The 21,324-nt window shown below is 42.6% G+C and overlaps 1 protein-coding gene and 1 long non-coding RNA gene across 2 annotated transcripts; one reads left to right on the top strand and one right to left on the bottom strand.

Moving 5' to 3' along the window:
- Nucleotides 1-1,962: 1,962 nt before the first annotated feature.
- LOC119818999 (nuclear export mediator factor Nemf-like) lies at nucleotides 1,963-7,891 on the bottom strand. The gene is made up of 5 exons (XM_038336953.1): nucleotides 7,821-7,891; nucleotides 7,581-7,683; nucleotides 6,019-6,144; nucleotides 3,638-3,786; nucleotides 1,963-2,033 (listed from the first exon to the last, which is right to left on the bottom strand). Exons 2-5 carry the CDS (start codon nucleotides 7,605-7,607, stop codon nucleotides 2,012-2,014), a joined length of 324 nt encoding a protein of 107 aa, XP_038192881.1. The 5' UTR covers nucleotides 7,608-7,683; nucleotides 7,821-7,891; the 3' UTR covers nucleotides 1,963-2,011.
- Nucleotides 7,892-14,754: 6,863 nt separating this feature from the next.
- Nucleotides 14,755-17,001, top strand: LOC119819155. Its single transcript, XR_005286233.1, has 2 exons — nucleotides 14,755-15,442; nucleotides 16,798-17,001. It is a non-coding gene; the product is annotated as an uncharacterized LOC119819155 (long non-coding RNA).
- Nucleotides 17,002-21,324: the final 4,323 nt, after the last annotated feature.

The raw sequence follows: 21,324 nt of genomic DNA, 5'->3' as shown, positions 1-21,324 counted from the left end.
GGAGGCAGAGGCAGGTGGATCTCTGTGAGTTTCGAGGCCAGCCTGGTCTCAAGAGCTAGTTCCAGGACCAGGCTCTAGAAACTACAGGGAAACCCTGTCTCGAAAAAAACCAATAAATAAATAAATAAATAAATATCAATGTATTCTTAAACAAAAAGTGGAATTAAGAAAACAATTCCATGGACTAGTGAGATGGCTCAACAGGTATGGTTGCCACTACCAAGTCTGATGACCTGAGTTCAATCCCCAGGACCCCACATTGGAAGAAGTGACTTCGTCAAGTTGTCTTCTGACTAATATCCATCGTGCACCATGGCATGAGTGTGCCCACTCTCACAAATAAATTAACATAAAATTATTGTTTGTTTTTTATTTTGCAGACAGGATCACACGATGTCATAGCTGTCCTGGAACTCCCTACGTAAACCAGGCTAGCCTCAAGCTTTACAGGGATCTGCCTGCCTCTCTTCCAAGTGCTGGTATTAAAAGGCTTGAAGCTATCATGCTTAGTATTTTTTTAAAACTAACAACACAAAAAGAAAATTCAGGCACTTAAGAATAAAATTTATATATAAAAACTATAAATTCTGAAAATTAAATCTAAATAAGTAGTGAGAAGTTCTTTGTTCACCGAAGACTCTGTAATTAAGACTGCTGATCTTGTTCTCTCCATAGAACCAGTACAACCTCATCGGAATCCTAGCAGATTGTTGTTGTTGTAGAAAGCATAGACCCCAACCCTAAACTGTATGATGAAACTCAAAAGGACAGTCAAAGGCTTCAGGAGGAACAAAGAAAGAGCTAAGAGTATTAAACAACCTCAATTCAAAAAGCCATAAAACATGCCAAGATAAACGGTAAGCAGGAAGGATCACCGTGAGTTAAGGTTGCCTGGTCTACATAACAAGTTCACAGGCTGGCTGAGCCATGCCTGTGTCAAAACAAAACCAGCCCAAACAGACAAAAGGACAATGCAAAGCTTAAAAGCTCGGAGAGGATGAGTATCTGGCAGATGCTATCAGCCTTGAGGTCCACAAATTTTATAAGAAATAAAATAAATAAATATAAATAATTAAGTTAAGTGATTATTAAATGAGTTATTTGGAAGAAAACCAAATGATCTGAATTCTAACAATACTGAGGTACTGATAACATATTCTATATCACTTTTATTCTTTTAAAAATATGTGTTCTTTATGTGTCTTATGTTCCACGGGTTGATTTGCATCAGTACAGACCAGAGCCCATGGAGGCCAGAATAGTGTCGAAGCCCTAGGACTGAAGCTCCAGGCATCTGAAGGCACGTGTGGTGCTGGAGCTGAACTAATCCTCAGTGATCAGCCAGCACTCATCATCCACTAAGCCATCTCTGCACGCACTACAATTACGTTTCTGAGAAGAGGGCTGCTCATACATCTATCCCAAGCTGGCCATGAGCTGACTACAAAAGGGCTGACTTATACTTCTATCCTCCTGCCTCGCAAGAGTAACCGCAATTAACGGTGGTGTGTACCACCAGGCCACTTTTATTAATGCTGGGGAGTGAGCCCAGGGCTTTGTGGATGCTAAGAAGGCACCCTTACTAACTGGCTATATTCCCCAGCTCCACCTGCACTGTTTTCCAATAAGACTCAACCAACTATAAAAATCCCCCATCTTTTAGGGACAATGAGACTTAGTGGTAGATGGATGCTCATTACCAGAAAGTCATGGCTCAATGCTCAGCATCACAAACAAACAAAAAAACCTCTTCTTGAGGAAACCATACGTACTCAAAAGATCCCTTTTAACTTCTTGCTCAGAAAAATAAAACAATGCTTCTTTTTGTTTATGTGTACACGTGTGTAATGTATGCCTCATGACCCATGAAAGCCAGCAGAGGGTGTCAGCTCCTGGAACTGGAGCTGTAAGGGCTGTGACAGTGCGTACACAAACGTCTCAAACGAGCGCAGCAGTACTCACGAAGTTAGCGGATTAAGAACCTCTCTTCAGCAGTTCACCTTTAGGAGCACTAGTTAACTACTTCAGTTAATCTGTGACAAAATCGGCAGGACTTTTTATCTTACATCAATAACCTTATAGCATCATTCACATTCATATTACCTTTATATCAATTTATATAATCTTCACAAGAGTCTGAAGGTAACAGAAATTGTCCTTGTAAATACAAAAAACTAGTTCAGAAAGTAATTTATCCATGGGCTAGAGATGGCTTCAGAGGTTAAGAACACTTGCTCTTGCAAGGACAGAGTTCAGTACCCAGCACTCACAACTGGTAGACCACATACATCTTAATTCCAGCTCCAGGGGATCTAATGCCCTCTTCTGCCTCTGTGGCCACACGGATACACACAGACACAGACACACTTTGAAAGAATTTTTTTTTTAACAGCTCGAGCTGGGGTGTGGTGATATATATGCTTAATAAATGTTAGTCGGAGATAGAATTGAACACCCTGAGTTCAAGGCCAGACTAGGCCTACACAGACCCTATATCAAACACCACATAAACATGCTTATAATTTATCAACAATTAGAAGATTCTTAAATGGTAACGTGAGACTTAAATCCAGGTTTCCTATAAGAATCAGTACTTTTCAACAAAGTCATGATTGGTCTACCATCACTGTAACATGAAAAATGCATTTCTATATGAAAGTTACATGTTGTTTGTAAATCTACATACCATATCTGAACATCTGCAATAGTAAGACCTAATTAAAGATTTGCTAAGAACTCTAGCCGGGCTGTGGTGGTGCACACCCCCAGCACTCGGGAAGCAGAGACAGGTGGGTCTCTGTAAGTTTAATGCCAGCCTGGTCTACAGAGCAAGTTCCAGTACAAGCTCCAAGCTACAGAGAAACCCTGTCCTGAAAAACCAACAATAAACAAAACAAAAACAACAACAAAAAAGATTTACTAAGAACTCTTAAGGATTCTGTTTGTTTTGATGCAGCCCCAAACTAGAGAGCCTGTTATAAATAAATGCACCCTCCTGACTCGACTGAAACAGCAAAGGTGGAGCAGCTGACAGTCCAGCAAACTCCGAATGCTGAGGAATGTGGAGCTTCGAAGACAGACCACCAAGTAGACTACTAGGTAGCAAAGTCTGATAGTCAGAGATGTTATAATTAATTAATCATTACCTTATCCTTTCCTTTTTTCCTAAATAAACCAGAATGTCTACCCCATGCTGCATTCTTCCTGCCTAATGTATCTGTTTTTTCACAGAACAGTGAAGTCAGCAGCTCACTTTGCCAAGAAATCAGAGGCATTAAGTAACTCAAACTGTAGTATAGAAAGACATACACTTGAGGGCTCCCTGGGCATGGTTGTGTATGCCTTAATCCCAGCCATCTGGGGTATCTTTGTGAGTTCAAGGCCAGCTTGGTTTACATACAGAGCTCTAAGCCAGCCAGAGCTGCACAATAAGACCTTGCCTTAAAAAGGAAGAGCAAGAGGGAAGGAAAAGAAGGGGTAGAGGGAGACATTTGCTATCCACAAATAAAATTGTTTATATGAATGTTTATACAGTTCAGTATAAACTTGAATATAATAAGTATATAATTGAATTTTTCTAATTCTGAAACATAATCTAGCTTACTTTTTAGTACAATATGATTATATTAACACTTACCTTTCTAAAGTCAACAAAGGTTCAGCAGCTCTAGCATGATCAATGGGATAGCGTTCACGAACAGCAAACTTAACATCATCTGCTTCGTCAGTTCGAAACCTTAGGATATTTAAAATTAGGTACTCATAATCTGTGAGAACAATGTTCCCCTGCAATAGAGTAAAATATGATTTAATGTTTTCCAAATCAGTCTTAAAACATCTTAAAAACTGATAAAGATGTCTCAGAAGACCCATGTATAGTTACAGAAATGAAGCTGCAAAACAGAAAGCAGCAGGCACATCTAAGAAGGGCTCCTTGCACTGATCCAATAGGCTGTGAAATGAATTCTAAGAGCTCCAAGTTGGAAGCAACCTAGAGCTAACCTACAGCAAAGAACCTAGAGCAACTTTATGTTCTTTGTCTGGGTACTGCACAAGTTAACTGAAGTTTTCACTATGAAAACCTAACAGTTGAGTGCCTTTAATAAGTGTGCCAAAGCTAGGCATGATGGCACACGCCTATAATCCCAGCACTTAGAAACTGGTAGGAGATCCATGAGTATAAAGTAATTCCTGCCTAATATAGCAATTTGAGGTCAGACTCAAGTATGTGAGTCTGTCTCACAAATCAACAACAACAGTTCCAAGTTTCAAAATATTCAGGTGAAGAGAACATGAAATGCAAATGCATGGAATTATGAAATAGTGTAGTCTGTCTAAAAAAGGACAACAGTGTAGCCAGCAGTGCTGGGGCAAAATTATAATCAACACTCAGGAGGCTGAGGAAGATTCCAGATTCCAGGCCAGCCTAGGATACATAGGGAGCACTGTTTCTGAAAATAAATAAATCAATAGATTGAAAGCAGGCTGGGGAAATTGCTCAGTGCTTAAGAGTACACACTGCTATTGCATAGGACCTGAGTTCAGTCTCCAGCACTCATGGCAGGCAATTTACCACGCCTCTTACTTCAGTTCCCAGGGAATCTGAGGATTTTTTTTTCCTCTGTGGGCATTTACATTCAAATGCATGCATATATTTGCACATGTAAATACACACACAATTAAAAATGAAAAATTTTCTTTTTAAAATATCCATTTAAAAAAATTAGGAGGCTGGAGAGATGGCTCAGCATTTAAGAGAACTTGTTACTCTTCCAGAGGACTAGTGTTCAATTCCCAACACCCACATGGTGGCTCACAACCATTTGTAACTCCAGTTCCAAGAAATGGCACCTTCTTCTGACGTTTGCAGCAACTAGGCAAAGGTCTTTTTTTTTTTTAAAGACAGGGTTTCTCTGTATAGCCCTCACTGTTCTGAAACTCACTCTGTAGACCAGGCTGGCCTCCAACTCACAGAGATCCTCTGCCTCTGTCTCCTGAGTGCTGGGATTAAAGGCGTGTGCCATCACTGTCCCGCTAATGAAAATCTTTTTTACAAAATTTAAAGCACCAGTTAAATAATCCCTCCCCTGCTATGCTGTTTTCTGATTTTGTTACTTTTCTCAGAGCTGTTCCTACTAACTAAGTATAACTAAAAAAAGTTTTTAAATTGTATTATTCTGTGTGTATGTACACATATACACTATATATGCTACGTATACATTATGTATATGTATGTGTGTTGTATATATTGTGTGTGTGGTGGAGGAGGTAGCTATGAATGTGTCACAGTGTGTGTGTAAAGGTCAGAGGGCAGGTTTGTAGAGTTGGTTGTTCCTGCCTTCCACTTTTAGTGGTCCCAGGGAATGAACTCAGGTCTTTAGCTTCATGGCACTTTTAGCTGCTGAGCCATCTCCTGGCCCAAATTTTATTGTAAATTTGTATTTCTCAGTTTCTTAAGTTGATCTTGAGTTACAGTAATCCTCTTTACAACACAGTCTAATCAACCCTAAAGCATCAATCCTTCACATTTTCAGACAGGAAAGCTAGAAGTCAAATTCTGGTACACAGAAGGAAAGAGCAATTTTAATTTATTTAAATAGATTCACAATATTTAAATATATTCATTTAAATATATACTTAAGTATCAACAACTAACCTCTTACAGATACCACAATGACTAAACAAAATGTTCAAATGCATACTCTCATATATAAATTCTTAGTATTCACCCCAAAGTCATCACTACTGGGGTTTTCTTTGAGTTCAAAGCCAGTCAGGTCTACAGAGTGAGTTTTAAGACAGTCAGAGATACACAAAGAAACCCAGTCTTGGAAAAAACTAAAAAGAGAGATAGAAAAGTATTAGCAAAGATGCAGAATTAAAATAATGCTTAACATCATCAAATTAAAACAATAGTACAGAATGAACACAATGAGCACCTTAAACACAACACCGAATGGAAGTGAAAAACAAATAGAGCGTATTATTCTATTCCTTTGCTCTCTCAATTTAACTTACCCTATCATAGAGCTCAATGATTAAATGATAAGCAGCTTCATCACTTCCAAACTGGAAATCCACAATTCTATCCACACCAAGTTGTTTCGCACTGACTAATCTCCGACTCTTCAAATGTTTTCGACACTAGGAAGAAACAGAAGAAAAAAGCACTTATGCAATAAAAGTAAATTCCTAACCACTTGGTACTAGTTTATGAAAATTGTTATGTCATTGAGAATATTTAAATGGTAAATAAAACAGTATGGTCATAAAAGAAAAGCTTACAAATGATAATCAGAAGAAATTTTTTAACGTATTTATTTATTTAGGGTGAGTGGTAACACATGCATGCCACAGTGTGCATGTGCAGTCTGTAGACAACCTGCATGAAGAGTTCTCTCTGTACTGCAGAGTCAAACTCAGGCCATTAGCCTTGTAGTTTCTGTCCACTGAGTCATCCTGACAGTCCCCAGTGGGTGGGAAAGTCCTTAAGTCTTTATTCTAATAACTTCTAACTGAAGCAGCTGTATTGTATTCTATTTTTTAGAATAATGATGAGAACCAGGGAAACCATTGATTTACCATATACTGGGCACTGCCCTGCTTATTTCATACACCAGTATCTCTTTATTTATTTAATACCTTCTGCTATACTGCAAAAAAAAAATCTTATTATTTAATAGACTTAACTCAGGAGAGCCAAGAGTTTTGCTATTGCTTTCTCTTTTCTGAGGCAAATGTCACTCAGCAGCTCAGACTAACCAAACCCAACCACTCTTTAGGTGACACTGACGGCAACAGGAAGAAAGAGCGTCCCAAATCTGAGGTCAGTCTGCTCTAGGTAACACACTCCAAGCTGGGAATGGAGCCACGTGCCTTTGTTCCAGCACTCGGAGCAAGGAGGCAAGGCAGGTGGCTCTCTGAGTTTGAGACCATCCGGTCTACAACAGAGAAAACCCTGCCTGGACAACAACAACAACAACAAGGAGTAAATTCCAGGTCAAAAATGCTCTACAATATTATTCTTTGACACTGTGTGAGATATGTCACCTGTGATTGGTTATATAAAAGCTAACAGCCATAGCTAGGCAGGATTTTCAGGGCAGAGAGAATGCTGGGAAGGGAGGATGTAAAAAGCCAGACAGATGTCAAATGACTGGACCTCATAAAATGGGACAGGAGGTAAAAGCCATGAGGTAGAACACAGATTAATAAAAATATGGGTTATTTAAGTTATAAGAGCTCGTTAGGAACAAGCCTAAACCTATCGGCCAAGCGTTCATAGCAATAAAAGTCTCTGTGCGGTTATTTGGGTTATTGGTAGGCAGGACAGAGAAAGACTACTATACCAGCACGTTATGGTACATACACCAAGTCTGAAGATCTGAGTTGGATCGTAGCTCCTACCACCCTCATTTTATAGCAGGAGAACTGACTCCCCACACATTGTCCTGACATTCACTTGAGAGCCCCAACTTGTGCCTGTCTGTTGATTCCACTACATACACACATTTCCACATTAATGAAATGAATGAATGAATAATGAAGTTTAAAAATTAGCTTCAAACTTAAAATTTTACCTTCATGGCAAAACTAGACGGCATCATGTTCTTAGGGCCCTCAAATTCTGTTGTGTGAATACGTATACCAGATTCAAGTAACAATGTAGCTTTAAAATCAGGTCTGTTCAAGAGAAAACCAAATTTTCTTTAGAGATTTGCCAAGTTCACTTTCTGGGGGAAAAAAAAACTAAAACGCAGGTTAAAAAAACAACAACGTCATATCTATTTAACCAAAATAAGCCTATAAAACATTCTTACTTTTGAAGTCGAATAAGATATGTCTTGTTATCCAATCATAAAACGTTGTTTACTCTCATTCCTAGCAAGCTGTGAAGATAAAAAAGAAACATGTAACAAAATCAGGCTCTTGCTTGAAACAAAACTTTCCGTCATTTAAGGTCGAGGACCGCCTATTAAGGTTACCAACCCTCCCCCAATTAACAGGAGTCATTTAAGCATCAGGAACACCAGACAGCTTCCTTCAATTGAACCGGCCCGTTGCTGGAGAAAACAACCTAAAACGAATCTAACCTGAATTTATTACGAGGGGGATGGGAATGACCGAGCCCCACAAAAAATACGACAGAGCTCCCCAAGCTTGAGGAGATAGCCAAGTCAGAATCCGGTCCCGGTCTGCGAACCACAACTGAATGGCACTGCTCCCTCTCTTTGGGATTGAAGGTGGGAGCTCCGGAGAAGCCAAACCTTCGCTTGGGGACTCAGGCCGCCCTGGCAGGAGGCCGACGGACCAGTGCCATGGAACGGCAGCACGCGGGCACGCGTCCCCGGGACACACTGAGGGCACCGGCTCCGAGGGTCGGCCTCCAGGCCCCACCAATCCCCCGAGTGCACCGGTACGAGCGTGGGGATCCCGGGCCCGGCATCGCGGCCGCCCGCTGCTCGGCATCCTGGCGCGAGCCTGCGCACCCGCACCACCATAACCTCGCATTCAGCTCGGCGAGCACCGCGCGAAGATCAACGGTACTGAGCGCTCTTCATGGCTAGGGACGCGTCGCTACCGCAGTCCTCTCAGCTGCTGACCCGACGCCCGCCGCTCTTGGCTCCTGCGCACGCGCGCTCAGCTCGTCGCTAACTGCAGACCGGACGACCTACCAATATTCTTGAAGCGAGAGGCGTCCTGTAACTGAAACATTTTGTGAATCAGGGTTCAGCTCTTTTTTTTTTTTTTTTTCCCCCCACTGTATCAAAACAACTCGAAATAGAGCCACTACCTTCTCGAATCTGCGTTCCTCCTTCGAACACGATAGGATTAGAACCGCCCCCTTGTCTCCTTGCGTTTTGGGGATGGATCCATGTCAGCCGCCTTAGCGCCCTGGGTGCTCAGTGACAATCTTGAAGCGAGTTGAAGAAGAATTTCCTCCAGGAGGGCGCTGCGCTCCGGGTGGAAGAGCAAGGGCTCTGTTCCGAACGCGAATTTGAGCCCAGAGAAAACCGAACGGTTGGCGTGTCCGCATCCAGACAGCCCTAGAGAGGGCTCCTATTTGGTTGGCTGGAATCCGAAGTAGGCTTCTTTCTGCGGCGTACTGTTAGATACCTTGAATGTGGTGGATGCTATAACAGCCTGGGTTTCATAAATCCCTGGCACCTCAATATTCAAGAATTTCGTTAAGATGTCGGATAAAAATAAAGCGAGAGTTCCCGTGGGAGAACGAGAATAATTACTCCTCGCCCACATTCTAGCCTTCTCTGAACTTCTGATTCTGCGATTCATGATTATTCCGGGTTCAAATATACGCTAGTCTATTTTTTCTTTTTTAAAAGTTCTAGTATTAGTAATAAAGTTAAAACTAAGAACAAAAATGTATTCGTTTTGGACAGTGGAAATGGTGTGTGTGTGTGCGTGGTTGTTTTTGAGATGGGCTCTTGCTATGTAGCCCAGGCTAACCTTAGAATTCTCTCTTCTTTTGCCTCAACTGAAATTACTAACACACTTAACAAAGTGAACAAATTTTACACTAGTGAGATATGTACTTAGAAGTTAAAAGTCATAAAGCATTCAAATGAAACCCATCTGAAACAAACACCAAAAATCAGGAAAGGATTAAGGTATCTAAAGACATAAGGATTATTGTAATTACTATTTTGGGTTTTTGAGACAGAATATGTTGTATAGTCAAGACTGCTCTAAACCATATAACTCAGAGTGGCCTCAGCCTCCCTCTGTCCCCAGTCTCCTTGGTATCAAAGGTATAAACTGCCATGCCCAGATCATAAACCATTAACGCTGGCAAATGTCTTCATCTGTTTTCAAATGTTTTCATCTGCCAAAGGTTACATGATAAAGTTCACTTACTCCACAGTTTTGAGTGCTGGAAACCTGAGACTAAGTGGTCTTGCCTGTTTCAAATTTAAGGAGGGCTGTCACGGCGACATCACCGTGACAGGGCAAGGACAGGACAGGTGAGAAGGGAGCTGCAGGGAACCGGAGGCCAGGCTGCTGCTGCTGCTTCTCTCTCCTCCTCCTCCTCCTCTTGTTTTGTTTGTTTTTTTTGAAACAGGGTTTCTCTGTAGTCCTGGCTGTCCTGGAACTCACTCTGTAGACCAGGCCTGGCTCAAACTCGAAGATCTGTCTCTCTGCCTCTTGAGTGCTGAGATTAAAGGCCTGTGCACCACTGCCTGGCCAGGCATCTTTATAAACATTTTTCTCTCATGGGAAGTGAAACTGTTTTCTCCCAAGAATAGTACTGATTCTGAGACCACAGGATTCCAGTTTCTAACCACCTACCTGGTACATCTAAGCCCCAACTGTGAAAGATTCTGTCACCTCCACTCGACTCTATGGGGCATCAAGATTCCAGCACTCAAACTGTACCCATATCACAGCATTCTGTAGTGAACATTTTTTTTTCTGAACTCGGACAGTGGTGGCATGCACCTTTAAATCCCAGCACTCAGGTGACAAGCCTGGTCTACAGAGCGAGTTTCAGGACAGGCTCCAAATCTACACAGAGAAACCCTGTCTCGAAAAAAAAAAAAAACAAAAATAATTTCTGTCCTAAATACAATTAGAAGGTTAAGTGTATAGCCAAAACACATGCAGAGGTATAGACGCAGGGGAAAGAACTGACATAAAAAGTGACTGACATAGAATATTTAAAATAAAATACAGGCATGTGGCAGAAGAGAGCAACAGACACGAATCTGCTCAGCTCTCAGTTTTGCTGCATTACCCGTAGAGCTTCACTTCTGCTGTAAATGGCTTCTGTTGCTGCTACAAGACCAGCCACAAGTTGGAGAGATGTAAAGAATGCAATGCATTACGCATGCACAGGCATCCAGGATGGATCTGACTAGGGCAGTGGGGGATGAGGGAGAAGACAGACACCCCAGACAGAAAGCTGGCATCAGATGGAGGAAACTGCAGCCCCTGCCTTGAGCGCAGCATGTTTTACCTATTTATTTATTTAGTTAGTTATTTTTTATTCAGAGTTGAACAGAGAGGTAAGAGTTACTACATCCAGTTGAACAGGGAGGCTGAGTTTATGGTATACAGCTGGATCAAGGAGACAGGTTTAGCTCATCTCAGTAGGAGAAGTTTTTGTCGGGAAGCTGTCTTCAGCTGTAAACATCCAGGGAGAGAAAAATGGTGGTGGACACCTTCGGCATACAACGTCAACATCCATACTTGGACCAGATGGAAGACTGCCATGCCTCAGAACCTCGTCCTAGGGGGACGGCTTTTGCCATTCCTTCGTGGTCTCAATGGGCAATCCTTGGAGTCCTTGCCATGCTGTGCCTATATCAGCAACACATTCACGTGGGGGGCTTTTTTTACTCCTATAAGACAAGTTTATTCTCTTAGCGTTCTGGAGGGGTCAGAAGTCATAAAGGGATCTGCAGAGCTGCATTCCTCTACGTGGATGTGTCTGTGTTGAGGGGGAGGTGCTGTCTCCGGAAAATCTCTTGTATTTCTCTCACAGCTCCAAAGTAGCCATATGCCTTCATCGGTGATCCTGAATGGTTCTGCTCTCTGCTTCCGGGCTGTTATCTCCTTCCATAATTCTAGAGCTTTTATCTTTTTAAAAGGACCTTGGATTATATTTGGCCCATCGGAATAACCTTCCTACCTCATGATCCAAAGTTAATGGAATCTTTGAAGTATTCTTTTTTTCCCTACAGTGTCAAATGTTGGAAATACTGACATCTTTCGAGGAGAGAGGAATTATGCCATCTTTCATGGTTAGGTTCCATAAAGCTGAGAAGTTCTATAGGTTCTATAATGCCAGGGTTAAGAAGGTAGCTAGCTACTCTGATGTAGTGTTTACAGGCACAGCTAAGCTGCTGTGGATCAAATTCAGGGATCTACTTAGAAGAGGAGAAAAAATGGAATGAGATACTAAAAATTGTTTTGTCTCTATTTTTATAGTAGGGAGAGGGTAAGTTTGTTGTTGTTTTTAAATACTTAGCATCTCTCCTGTTTCCATCCTAGTAAAATATGTATGACTTAAATTTCTTCTGTCCTTTTGATAAGGATTTGGCGTGGCTTCCAAGTTTTTAAAGGGTGTTTCTGTATACAACATCTGCAATAAGACTTAACACAAATGAATACAGAGGCATGCATTTAAAAAAAAGCTAGAAAGACATTATAGAAATGACAGAAAAATCTCCAGCTAAGGGACTGAAGTCGGGACACAGACATAGCTAAATTTATCAGTTGCCACTTTAGAGGCACAAGTTACTTGAGAAAGTATGTTTTAATGAGACGGCAGTTTTTCTCCAACCGCTTTTAAAGAAACTAGCAACCCCTGGCTGGTTCCTTGGATAATACATCTTTTTTGTGATATGATTGACTATACTCCGGTAGGAGTCAGTAGTGAGTCGCTACGCGTCCCCTGAATAGCTTGAGCAAACCTCTTAAGTTTTAAACCCCTGTGTTGGCCAACTCCTTTGAAATAAATCTTGAAAATAATTTCTTAGCGAGACGCGGGAGGGCCGTTTAAAAGACGCAGTGGTAGGCACTAAAAAGAGACGGGGTCTCGCTATGTTGCCCAGGCTGGAGTGCAGTGGCTATTCCACAGGCGCGATCCCACTACTGATCAGCACGGGAGTTTTGACCTGCTCCGTTCCGACCTGGGCCGGTTCAACCCACCCTCCTTAGGCAACCTGGTGGTCCCCCCGCTCCCGGGAGGTCACCATATTGATGCCGACTTAGTGCGGACACCCGATCGGCATAGCGCACTACAGCCCAGAACTCCTGGACTCAAGCGATCCTCCTGTCTCAGCCTCCCGAGTAGCTGGGACTACAGGCGTGGCGCCACCGCGCCCGCGATCGGCAGCGCGGCCGGGAAGATACTAGAGGTTTGGCTGCAGTGACGTCACCGGAGGCATGGCGAAGCCTTTGGTTCAGACACGCCGCAGCGCCAGGCTGTCTAGAGGCTGAGGGGCCGCGTGATGTCACCCTAACCCCGCCTTCTTCCGCTGGAGCCTTGCGTTTTGTTCCAAATCGTGTGTTATAATTTCAAAAATTGCCCTTGTGTTTTCTTAGCCCGTATGCTGTATATTGCCGCAAGAGGGGAAGGGAGAGCCCCAATCCTGTTGCTCTGAATCGCGTTGCTTCTCAGGCCTGAAATCCCTGCTGCATCTTTTGGGAGATGCAATTTACAAGCGAGCACGACCCCTAGTGGCAGAGGTTAGGGATGTGCTAAGGTGCCAAGACTAGCCCGGTCTCAGCAGGAAGGAATGAAACCTAGAACTTCTATCACTGGTTTTCGGTTTCTCTGTTGGAGGAAAGATAGTAAGTAGACTGGGGTGGGCGTGGATTCCTTACAGTTGTGTTGTGTTTTGTAGTGTTTTAGAACAAGCATGGGTTAAGAAGGCATTTAAGGGGAGAGAAAAAATTCCGACCATAGATGGGCTTGCAGCAGACCCCTTCTGAATTTCCCCTGAGCCTCTCCCCCCCCCCCCCCCCCCCCGTCCTTGCAGCAGATAACTTCACTTTTTGGCCTTTTAGAAGGAAGAAGTCTTTTAACCCTTTCCCATTCCCCGCCTCCTCTAAGTCTAAGCTTTAGACCTTCCTGGAAGGTAAACCCTTCGTGGTCTCTAAATTCAGTAAAATCTCCTTCACCAAATGTTTCTATCTCCTTCCCCTTCTCCTTTCTCCCACTCCACCCTAAGATTTCACTTTAAAACAATTATTCCCTTCACGCCTCTTTCCAACGTAAAACAAAGCTGGGACCTGAGGAGGAGCGTGCAGTGATTTTGATTGAGAGCAACAGAGACCCAGTGTAAACTAAAGAGCTCCTCTTAAGGAATTAAATAAAAACGAGGGTGTTGCTGAAGGTTGGTTGTACCCAAAATCTCTTGCCCCTATTATTACATTAATACATTTTGGTTTGATATCCCAAACATTTCATAATTTCCTAACATTTCGCGTTCTCACCAATGGCACATAAATGAAAAGTGGTGTGATTTGTAACATTTTTAAAAATAAAAATTCCAGGGTGGCACACTCCTGGAATCCCAGCGCTAAGTATGCGACTTCGAAGGTCAAGAGCCATCTTCAGCCACACGGAATTTAAGGCGCTTCTCAGAAAACCCTTCTGTCCATTTGCTTTGCTCCAGCGCTAGAGGGCGCCAATGAAGACTAGATGCAGTGCCCCAGCTTTAACCTAGCCTGCAAATCAGGACATGGGACAGCCTTAGGAAGAAAGATACCAGGGTCTAAATATGAGTAACGTTGAGTCACTCGGCCAGCTCCGGCTTTTAAATCACTATATTTGGGGCCCTCTGTATCATCACAGTATTCTCTATCTCAGTGGTTCTCAACCTTCTGAATGCTGCAACCCTTTAATACAGTTGCTCATGTTTGGTGCCCCCCCATGATGTATTTTGTTGCTATTTCATAACTGTAATTTTGCTACTGTTATAATGTAAATTTCTGATATGCAGGATATCTAATATGTGACCCCTGTTGCTATAACTGATACAGGGACATTCACAGGAAAAAAAAACCCCTACATAACTAGAATTTGGAAAGGTGAAGAACTAGCCGGGCAGTGGTGGTGCACACCTTTAATCCCAGCACTAGGGAGGCAGAGGCAAGCGGATCTCTGTGAGTTCGAGGCCAGCCTGGTCTACAAGAGCTAGTTCCAGCTCCATAGCTACTGAGAAACCCTGTCTTGAAAAACAATAAAGAAATAAAAAACAAAAGGGTGAAGAACCAAAAGAACTCCGGCATCTACAGGACACCCGTTGGCATGTCATCCTCAACCTGTAAAAGCCAACTTTCTAGTTACTCCCGCAATTTCTATTTATGCACAGGCCATACCAACCTTATCAAATGAAAAATTATTTTCCGCCTTTCTTGTTACTATTCTTTAGTAGCAGTAAATATTTAATTTTATTAATCCTTATGGTTGTGTAGGTTGAATCACTAGCGGTTACTATAGCTACCATACACATTTAACTTGTGTTATGAATTAGTGACCGATATAATAGGGCTGTTTAGTGGACTGTACATAAGCGTAGTTGGTTGAGTTTAAAAAGGGTTTGAGGTGTTGCCCAGGTTGGTCTGGAATCCCAAATTAAAGCAATCCTACCTCTGGATCCTCAGTAGCTCAAACAGGAGGCTGTCACCGGGGACAACAGTTGTTTGCTTCTTAGTGCACCCAAAGTAGTATCTGCTGGAGTGGGGTTTTCTTCCTTTTCTTTCCTTTTTTTTAAAAAAATTAATTAATTAATTTATTTTTTAATGAAATGGGGTATCACTATGCTCCAGGAACTTCCTATGAAGGTCACGACTCACGGAGATCCGGCTGCTGCTGCCTGCTGCTGCTGCTGCTGCACGGGAGCAGCAGGACGGGATTTTTGAAATGTAACCTGTTATACTGGGGAATCCTGGGCACGGAACATTGTCGTAGGTAACACTCTCGCCGCAAATGGAATGTAGACCTGTCTACGAAGCACACCTTAGGACTCATGATGTTTCTAAATTAGTCCAAGGAAGACATCAAACCTAGAGGAGCGAGGGGTCTAATGGAAAAGCTTTCTGCAGGGTCTTGGCCGTTAGACAAAAGCAGCCACCTGGGCAGCCGCACAGGACCAGGGGGAAGCTGGACACGGAGAGGACGCTGGGGAAGGACGGCTGCAGGCAGCACAGAGGTTATAGACGAGCTTGCCACGGACGGATTCAAGGGGTTCAGTTCCCAGCCCCAACTCAAGGGACTCAGGGCCGAAGCTTGCAGGGCGAGGGGGGGGGGTCTCAGCAGAAGGGCGGGTCTGGTAACGGAAGGGCGGGGCCAGGGAGGGGCGGGTTAGGGCCCCTCCTGAACGCGAAGAGCACTGATTATTCGGCGCGAACTCGGTTGGCGCTTTTAGCTATTGTTCGTCTGTGAGCTTCGCCCTCCAAACCAAGCCCTTGCTTCCCCACCGTGGAAGTTCTGCAGTTCACCATAATGAAGTCATCTGATACTGCATATAGGATATTTATTAGAACAGACTTTATTTGCATTTTACGGATGTGTACCTTGTAATCTGGCCTTGACTCATTACATTTAATAATACTTAACGAAATAACTAGAATTACACTTTAATATAACACACGTTTGCTTAATGGCAGCACCTTGTTTGGAGGAATTCATTTTAATGGCATTAATTTTTTTTATCAAAACAAAAACTAGGCTGAGAATGTAGAGTAGTTCACTAAGTGCTTGCCCAATTTGCGTCAAACCCTGTATTCCGAGGTTAGATCCCCAGCATCCCATAATCTGATTCACAGTGGAGTGCACCTGTAATCTTAGTACCTGAGAGGATCAAAATTCAAGGTCAGCCTTAACTAAGTAGCCGACCTGTTGCCAGCTTGAGGAACTATCTCAAAAACAAAAAACCAAAAACGAAATTTTTGTATCAAGTTAACTCTCAGGCTAATTCCCAACTGTTAAAAGTTACTTAACCAAACTGGGCGGTGGTGGCGTGCTCCTTTAATCCCAGCACTCGGGAGGCTGAGGCCGTTGGAATCTCTGAATTCGAGGTCAGCCTGGTCTACAGAGTAAGTTCCAGGACAGGCTCCAAAGCTACAGAAAAAAACCCTGTCTCGAAAAACCCAAACAAACAAACAAAAAGTTACTTAGCCAGTGTCATAGTTGTTAGGCCTATTTTCTCCCACTTGAATATATTTTGATTTGCATTTGGCAACCCTGAACAAATGTTTTGATGTCTTAGAGTTTAGCAGAATTCCATTAGAGTGCAGCTGTTTTTTGTTTTTTTTTTTTTTCAGCGATTCTGATCAGATGTCCCTGATATTTAACAGAACGTATTGAGACTGCCCATTCTGCTGCTTCACAGTGGTATGGCAGAGGCTGTTGGCTATTTATTTTGAAAATCATCCTAAGACTTTCTTTCAGTCAACCAATGTTGGAAGGATTCTTCCTCGAAGATGTTCCTAAACCTAATGTCACAGTTAAAATAATTGGCATATCAATTTGCCTTTCCGGAATTTCTATTCTCAAGTCTAACTATTTGCCACAGTTAATGTATTTAGACAGGCTGAGAGTTTAAAACAGAAGAACAAAAATACCTTGTTTTTACGTCTACATCCAAAGGCTAAGCATAGCAGAGTTGTAAAAATGGAGTCCCACTTCATCCAATTCGCACGAATGCTAACGTTTACTCTTGGAACAGCCTGGGTTTGATAGAAAATCAAATTCTTCAGATTGCACATAGCTTTCACTTACCAAGGTGAGAGATGAGGATAACTCTGTCCAAACCAGTGGTTCTCAACCTGTGAGTCTTGAACCCTTCAGGGATCCAATGACGCTTTCATAGAGGTCACTTAAGGCCATCAGAAAACACAGCTGTTACAGTTCATAACTGTATCAAAACTACAATTATGAAGTAGCAACAAGAAATAATTTTATGGTTGGGGGGTCAACACAACATGAGGAACTTGTATTGGGTTACTACTGCATTGGGAAGGTTGAGAACCACTGGTCTAAACCCTTCTATCTATTCATCCAACAAATACATAACACCAAGACTCTGCTGGTCTACTGAGACTCTAAGTGTCCTGAAGTGCTAATTTGGGGGAGAAGTGTTAAGTATTGAAATTAAAACTGTAATCAAGGAATAATTTTCTCAACATGTTTCAGTCTAACCATGTATAAATTCATGTCTGTTCACCTTGAATCCCAGAGAAAGGGCATCATTACTGAGTAAGGACTGAAAATGTGTAGAGTCTTGTCAACCCTTTGTTCTTGACCATGAGTAACACAAGGACTTTCTTTCTGTGGAGGTTTTAGGGGAGTAACATCTTCCTAGAGACCTCCTCTGCTCAAGAACTGACTTAGAATATTGACACTGCAAATAGCCTCACTGGGCTGAAGTGGCAACCCACTTTCCACTTCTTTTATTGTGGAGGGGGATTTTTAAGCTTTTCTGTGTGTAGTTAGTCAACTTAATATTCTGTTTCAATTTTATGTTGTCATTATTGAGTACATAGAGTCAAGGTTCATGCTAGGGCTGCTTCCCAAATACTGAACCTAGTTCACATTGTCAATAATTAAAAATGTTGCATTACACTGTGGACTCTGTTCCAGTTTTTATGACCCCAAGGATTCAATCTTTTATAGCACAAATTCTAATTGGTATTAATAATAAAAACCCAGAATCAAATATAAGGGTGAATGCTGAAGATCAGAGAAGCAAAGTGACCACCCACTAGAGAGTTCTTTTACCTCTACCAAGGCTTAGACCAAAGGGGCGGTCCTGTCCTCAGACTGCATCTCAGACATGCATCTGTCTCCACCAAACCTCAGACTGCACTGAGCTCCTGTCTCCTCCTGCCTTATATTCCTTTCACCGCCCAGCCATATCCCTCCTGTCTCCACCTCCCCAGTGCTGGGATTAAAGGGGTGAGCCACCACTACCTGACCTCTGGTGGCTTAGTTCTGGGCTCTGATCTTCAGGCAAGCTTTATTTGTCTAAACACACACACACACACACACAATCACTATAGTCTTTCCTCAGGGGTTGGATTTAGGGCTAATGCCCCCTGCAAGCAACCCTATTTACATGTAAAATACAGAAGGCACAGGCTGCAACTGACCTCTTCCCCACTCCGCGGTACAATGGCACAGCTCTGATTCATTTTGTATTGCGGTTTATTCCCAAGGAGGAGCATAGTGGAAAAACCCACCACAGACAGACTACATTCTGTTAAGAGTCGCTGTGATGTACAGTTTATTCCCAGCACTCAGGACACAGGCAAGTCGAGGGCTGACTCAAGACCCACCTGGTTTATATAGTGAGGCCCAGGCCAACCAGTGCTACAGAGCTGAGACCTTGCCTAAAAACAAAGAAAGAGAGATGGACAATCTATTGCTGCTGCCATATACAGACAAACAATGTTGCATGTGCATATGACGGAAGGGCACGTGTATATATAATATATACTTATAGTTTTCTAAATTATAATTTATTATATTGAAAACTAATGTTAATGCTTTTATTTGTTATTAGGAAAGAAGAAATTTATCTACTCTGATGGAAAGGTTTATTAATAGCTGGGAGAAGTGGCAGATGCTTGTAATCCCATTAATGAAAGGTGGAGCCAGACTAGCTATTGAGAATCCTTTTCTACATCTGGAGTTCAAGGCCTGCCTAAGCTATAAGCATCCATAGGTCAAAAACCAGGGCAGGCAGGTGCTTCACACCTGCCACCAACTGAACAAGCTGTGGCATGCATTACCTCTAGATAAGTAAATGAAGTGTTTTTAAAACTTTAGAAAAATACTTCTGCTTTTTTCAAGAAAAGCAAAAACAAAAGTACAATAAGATGCAACTCCAAGCCCACTATGACAACTGTGATACTCTGTGTAGCCTTAGCTGTCCTGGAACTTGCTCTGTAGACCAGGCTGGCCTTCAACTGACAGAGATTCTCTCTGCCCCTTTGAGTGCTGGGACCGAAGATGTGCTGAACCCTGGTGTTCATTTGATCTTTGAGGTAGGGTCTTACTATGTAGTCAAAGCTAATCCAAAACTTATTATGCACCTTAGATTGGCCTCAAACTTCGGACTAAAGGGATGTATGCTCTTTCATGCTCAGCTTCCCATGCATGCTTTATAATGATCTTTCCTATATCTTAAAAAAAAAATCTTGCCAGGATAGCTGGATGTAGTAGTGAAACATATCTGTAATCCTAGTGTATAGGAACCTGAGGCAGGAGAATCAATTTTGGGGCTCATCTGGGCTACATAAGTTTTATGTCGCCCTGGGCTACACAGCAGGATCCTGTCTTAAAGAAACAAACGGGTAAGCAAACACTGAAAAAAAATTCTTTCCAGCATTTTTATTTTGAGACAGAATTTTATCATGCAGCCCTGGCTGGTCTGGAGCTCTCTCTGTGGACCAGGCTGGCCTTGAACTCACTCATAGAGACCTGCCTATCTCTGTCTCCCAACTGCTAGGTTAAAGGATGTGTACCACTACATCCAGTCAGGAGTTTGTTTTTTTGTTGTTGTTGTTGTTTTTGTTTTTTTTTTGGGCAGGATTTTATGTGGGTTAGGCTGGCCTTGAAATTACCTTGAAATCACTTTGCAACTGATAATGACCTTGGAATCTGGTCAAGTGTTATGTCCTTACAACATGTACCATGATGCCCACTTAGGGGGTAGTAGGGACTGAGCTCATCGTTTCGTGAATATTAGGCAAGCACTCTACCAGCTGGGCTCCTGGGATTAAAAGCATAAGTCACTACACCCAGCATCTACCTTCTTTATTTCTGCTAAGACTTTTTTTTTTGGTCAAGATTTTATATTTTTTTCAGTTCTTTGAAGTATGTTCACAATTGCTTACTACAGCATTTTTATTCTAGCTGTTGCTAAGACCTTTGTTGAATAGTCTAACATGATTTTCATCTTGGATTGACATTTATTATCTTTTTAAACAAGTCACTTTTAGTTCTTATGAAGAGTAGGTTTGGGTTGCAAGTTGAATGTTTTGAGCATTATTAAGTTTCTAGACTTATTAAGTTTACGTAGACTTCTGTTTTTAGCTGGCTTCTTCTAGTGCCCCTGTAACAGTGAAAGTGTTTCTGGAATGGCTCTGGATCACCCCCACCTCCCAGCTCCCCAGCCCTTGAGATCTCTGATAAAAGAATCAGCTGAGTAGTTGGGGATGTAACTCAGCCAGTAGAGCGTGTGCTTAGCAGGCAAGAAGCCTGTGTTTGATCCCAGCATTCTGTAAACTAGATGCGGTGGTTTGAAAGAAAATGGTCCTCAAAGGGAGTGGCACTAACGGAAGCTGTGGCCTTGTTGGAATAGGGGTGGCCTTGTTGGAGGAATTGTGTCACTGTGGGAGTGGGCTTTGAGCTACACCCAATGAGACCACTTCCTGTTGCCTGCAAGTCAAGATGTAAGACTCTCAGCTGCTTCTCCAGCACCATGTCTGCCTGCCACCTTGTTGCACTATGATTATAATGGACTAAACCTCTGAATTGTAAGCCACTCTAATTAAATGTTTTTCCATTATAAGAGTTGCTGTGGTCATGGTGTCTCTTCACAGTGATAGAAACCCTAACTAAGACACTGGGTGTGGTGGTACGTGCCTCTAATAGAGCCCGTGGGAGATAGAGGCTTTCAAGGCCAGCCTTGGTTGTACTATCACTTGAAGGCCAGTCTGGGAGAGAGGGGAGAAAGGGAGGGAGGGAGGGAGGGAGGGACGGAGGGGAGCACTTGCTGCCAAGCCCATAGACCTGAGTTCAATTCCTGGAACTCAGTGGTGGAAGGAAAGAACTGACTCTTTTAG

This window comes from Arvicola amphibius, chromosome 7 (genome assembly GCF_903992535.2).
Source record: "Arvicola amphibius chromosome 7, mArvAmp1.2, whole genome shotgun sequence".
Lineage (NCBI taxonomy): Eukaryota > Metazoa > Chordata > Mammalia > Rodentia > Cricetidae > Arvicola > Arvicola amphibius.
The sequence above is the reverse complement of the archived record's forward strand: the minus strand, read 5'-3'. Positions and strand labels throughout refer to the sequence as shown.

Bases quoted from the DNA above. Each gene is read 5' to 3' on its own strand.
- LOC119818999 (XM_038336953.1), bottom strand. From the start codon at position 7,607: ATGATGCCGTCTAGTTTTGCCATGAAG. The intron at 6,145-7,580 runs GTAAAATTTTAA...GTTTCTTCCTAG, and splicing joins CGTCTAGTTTTGCCATGAAG to TGTCGAAAACATTTGAAGAG. The intron at 2,034-3,637 runs GTAAGTGTTAAT...ATTTTGTCACAG, and splicing joins CCTTTGTTGACTTTAGAAAG to ATTAACTGAAGTAGTTAACT.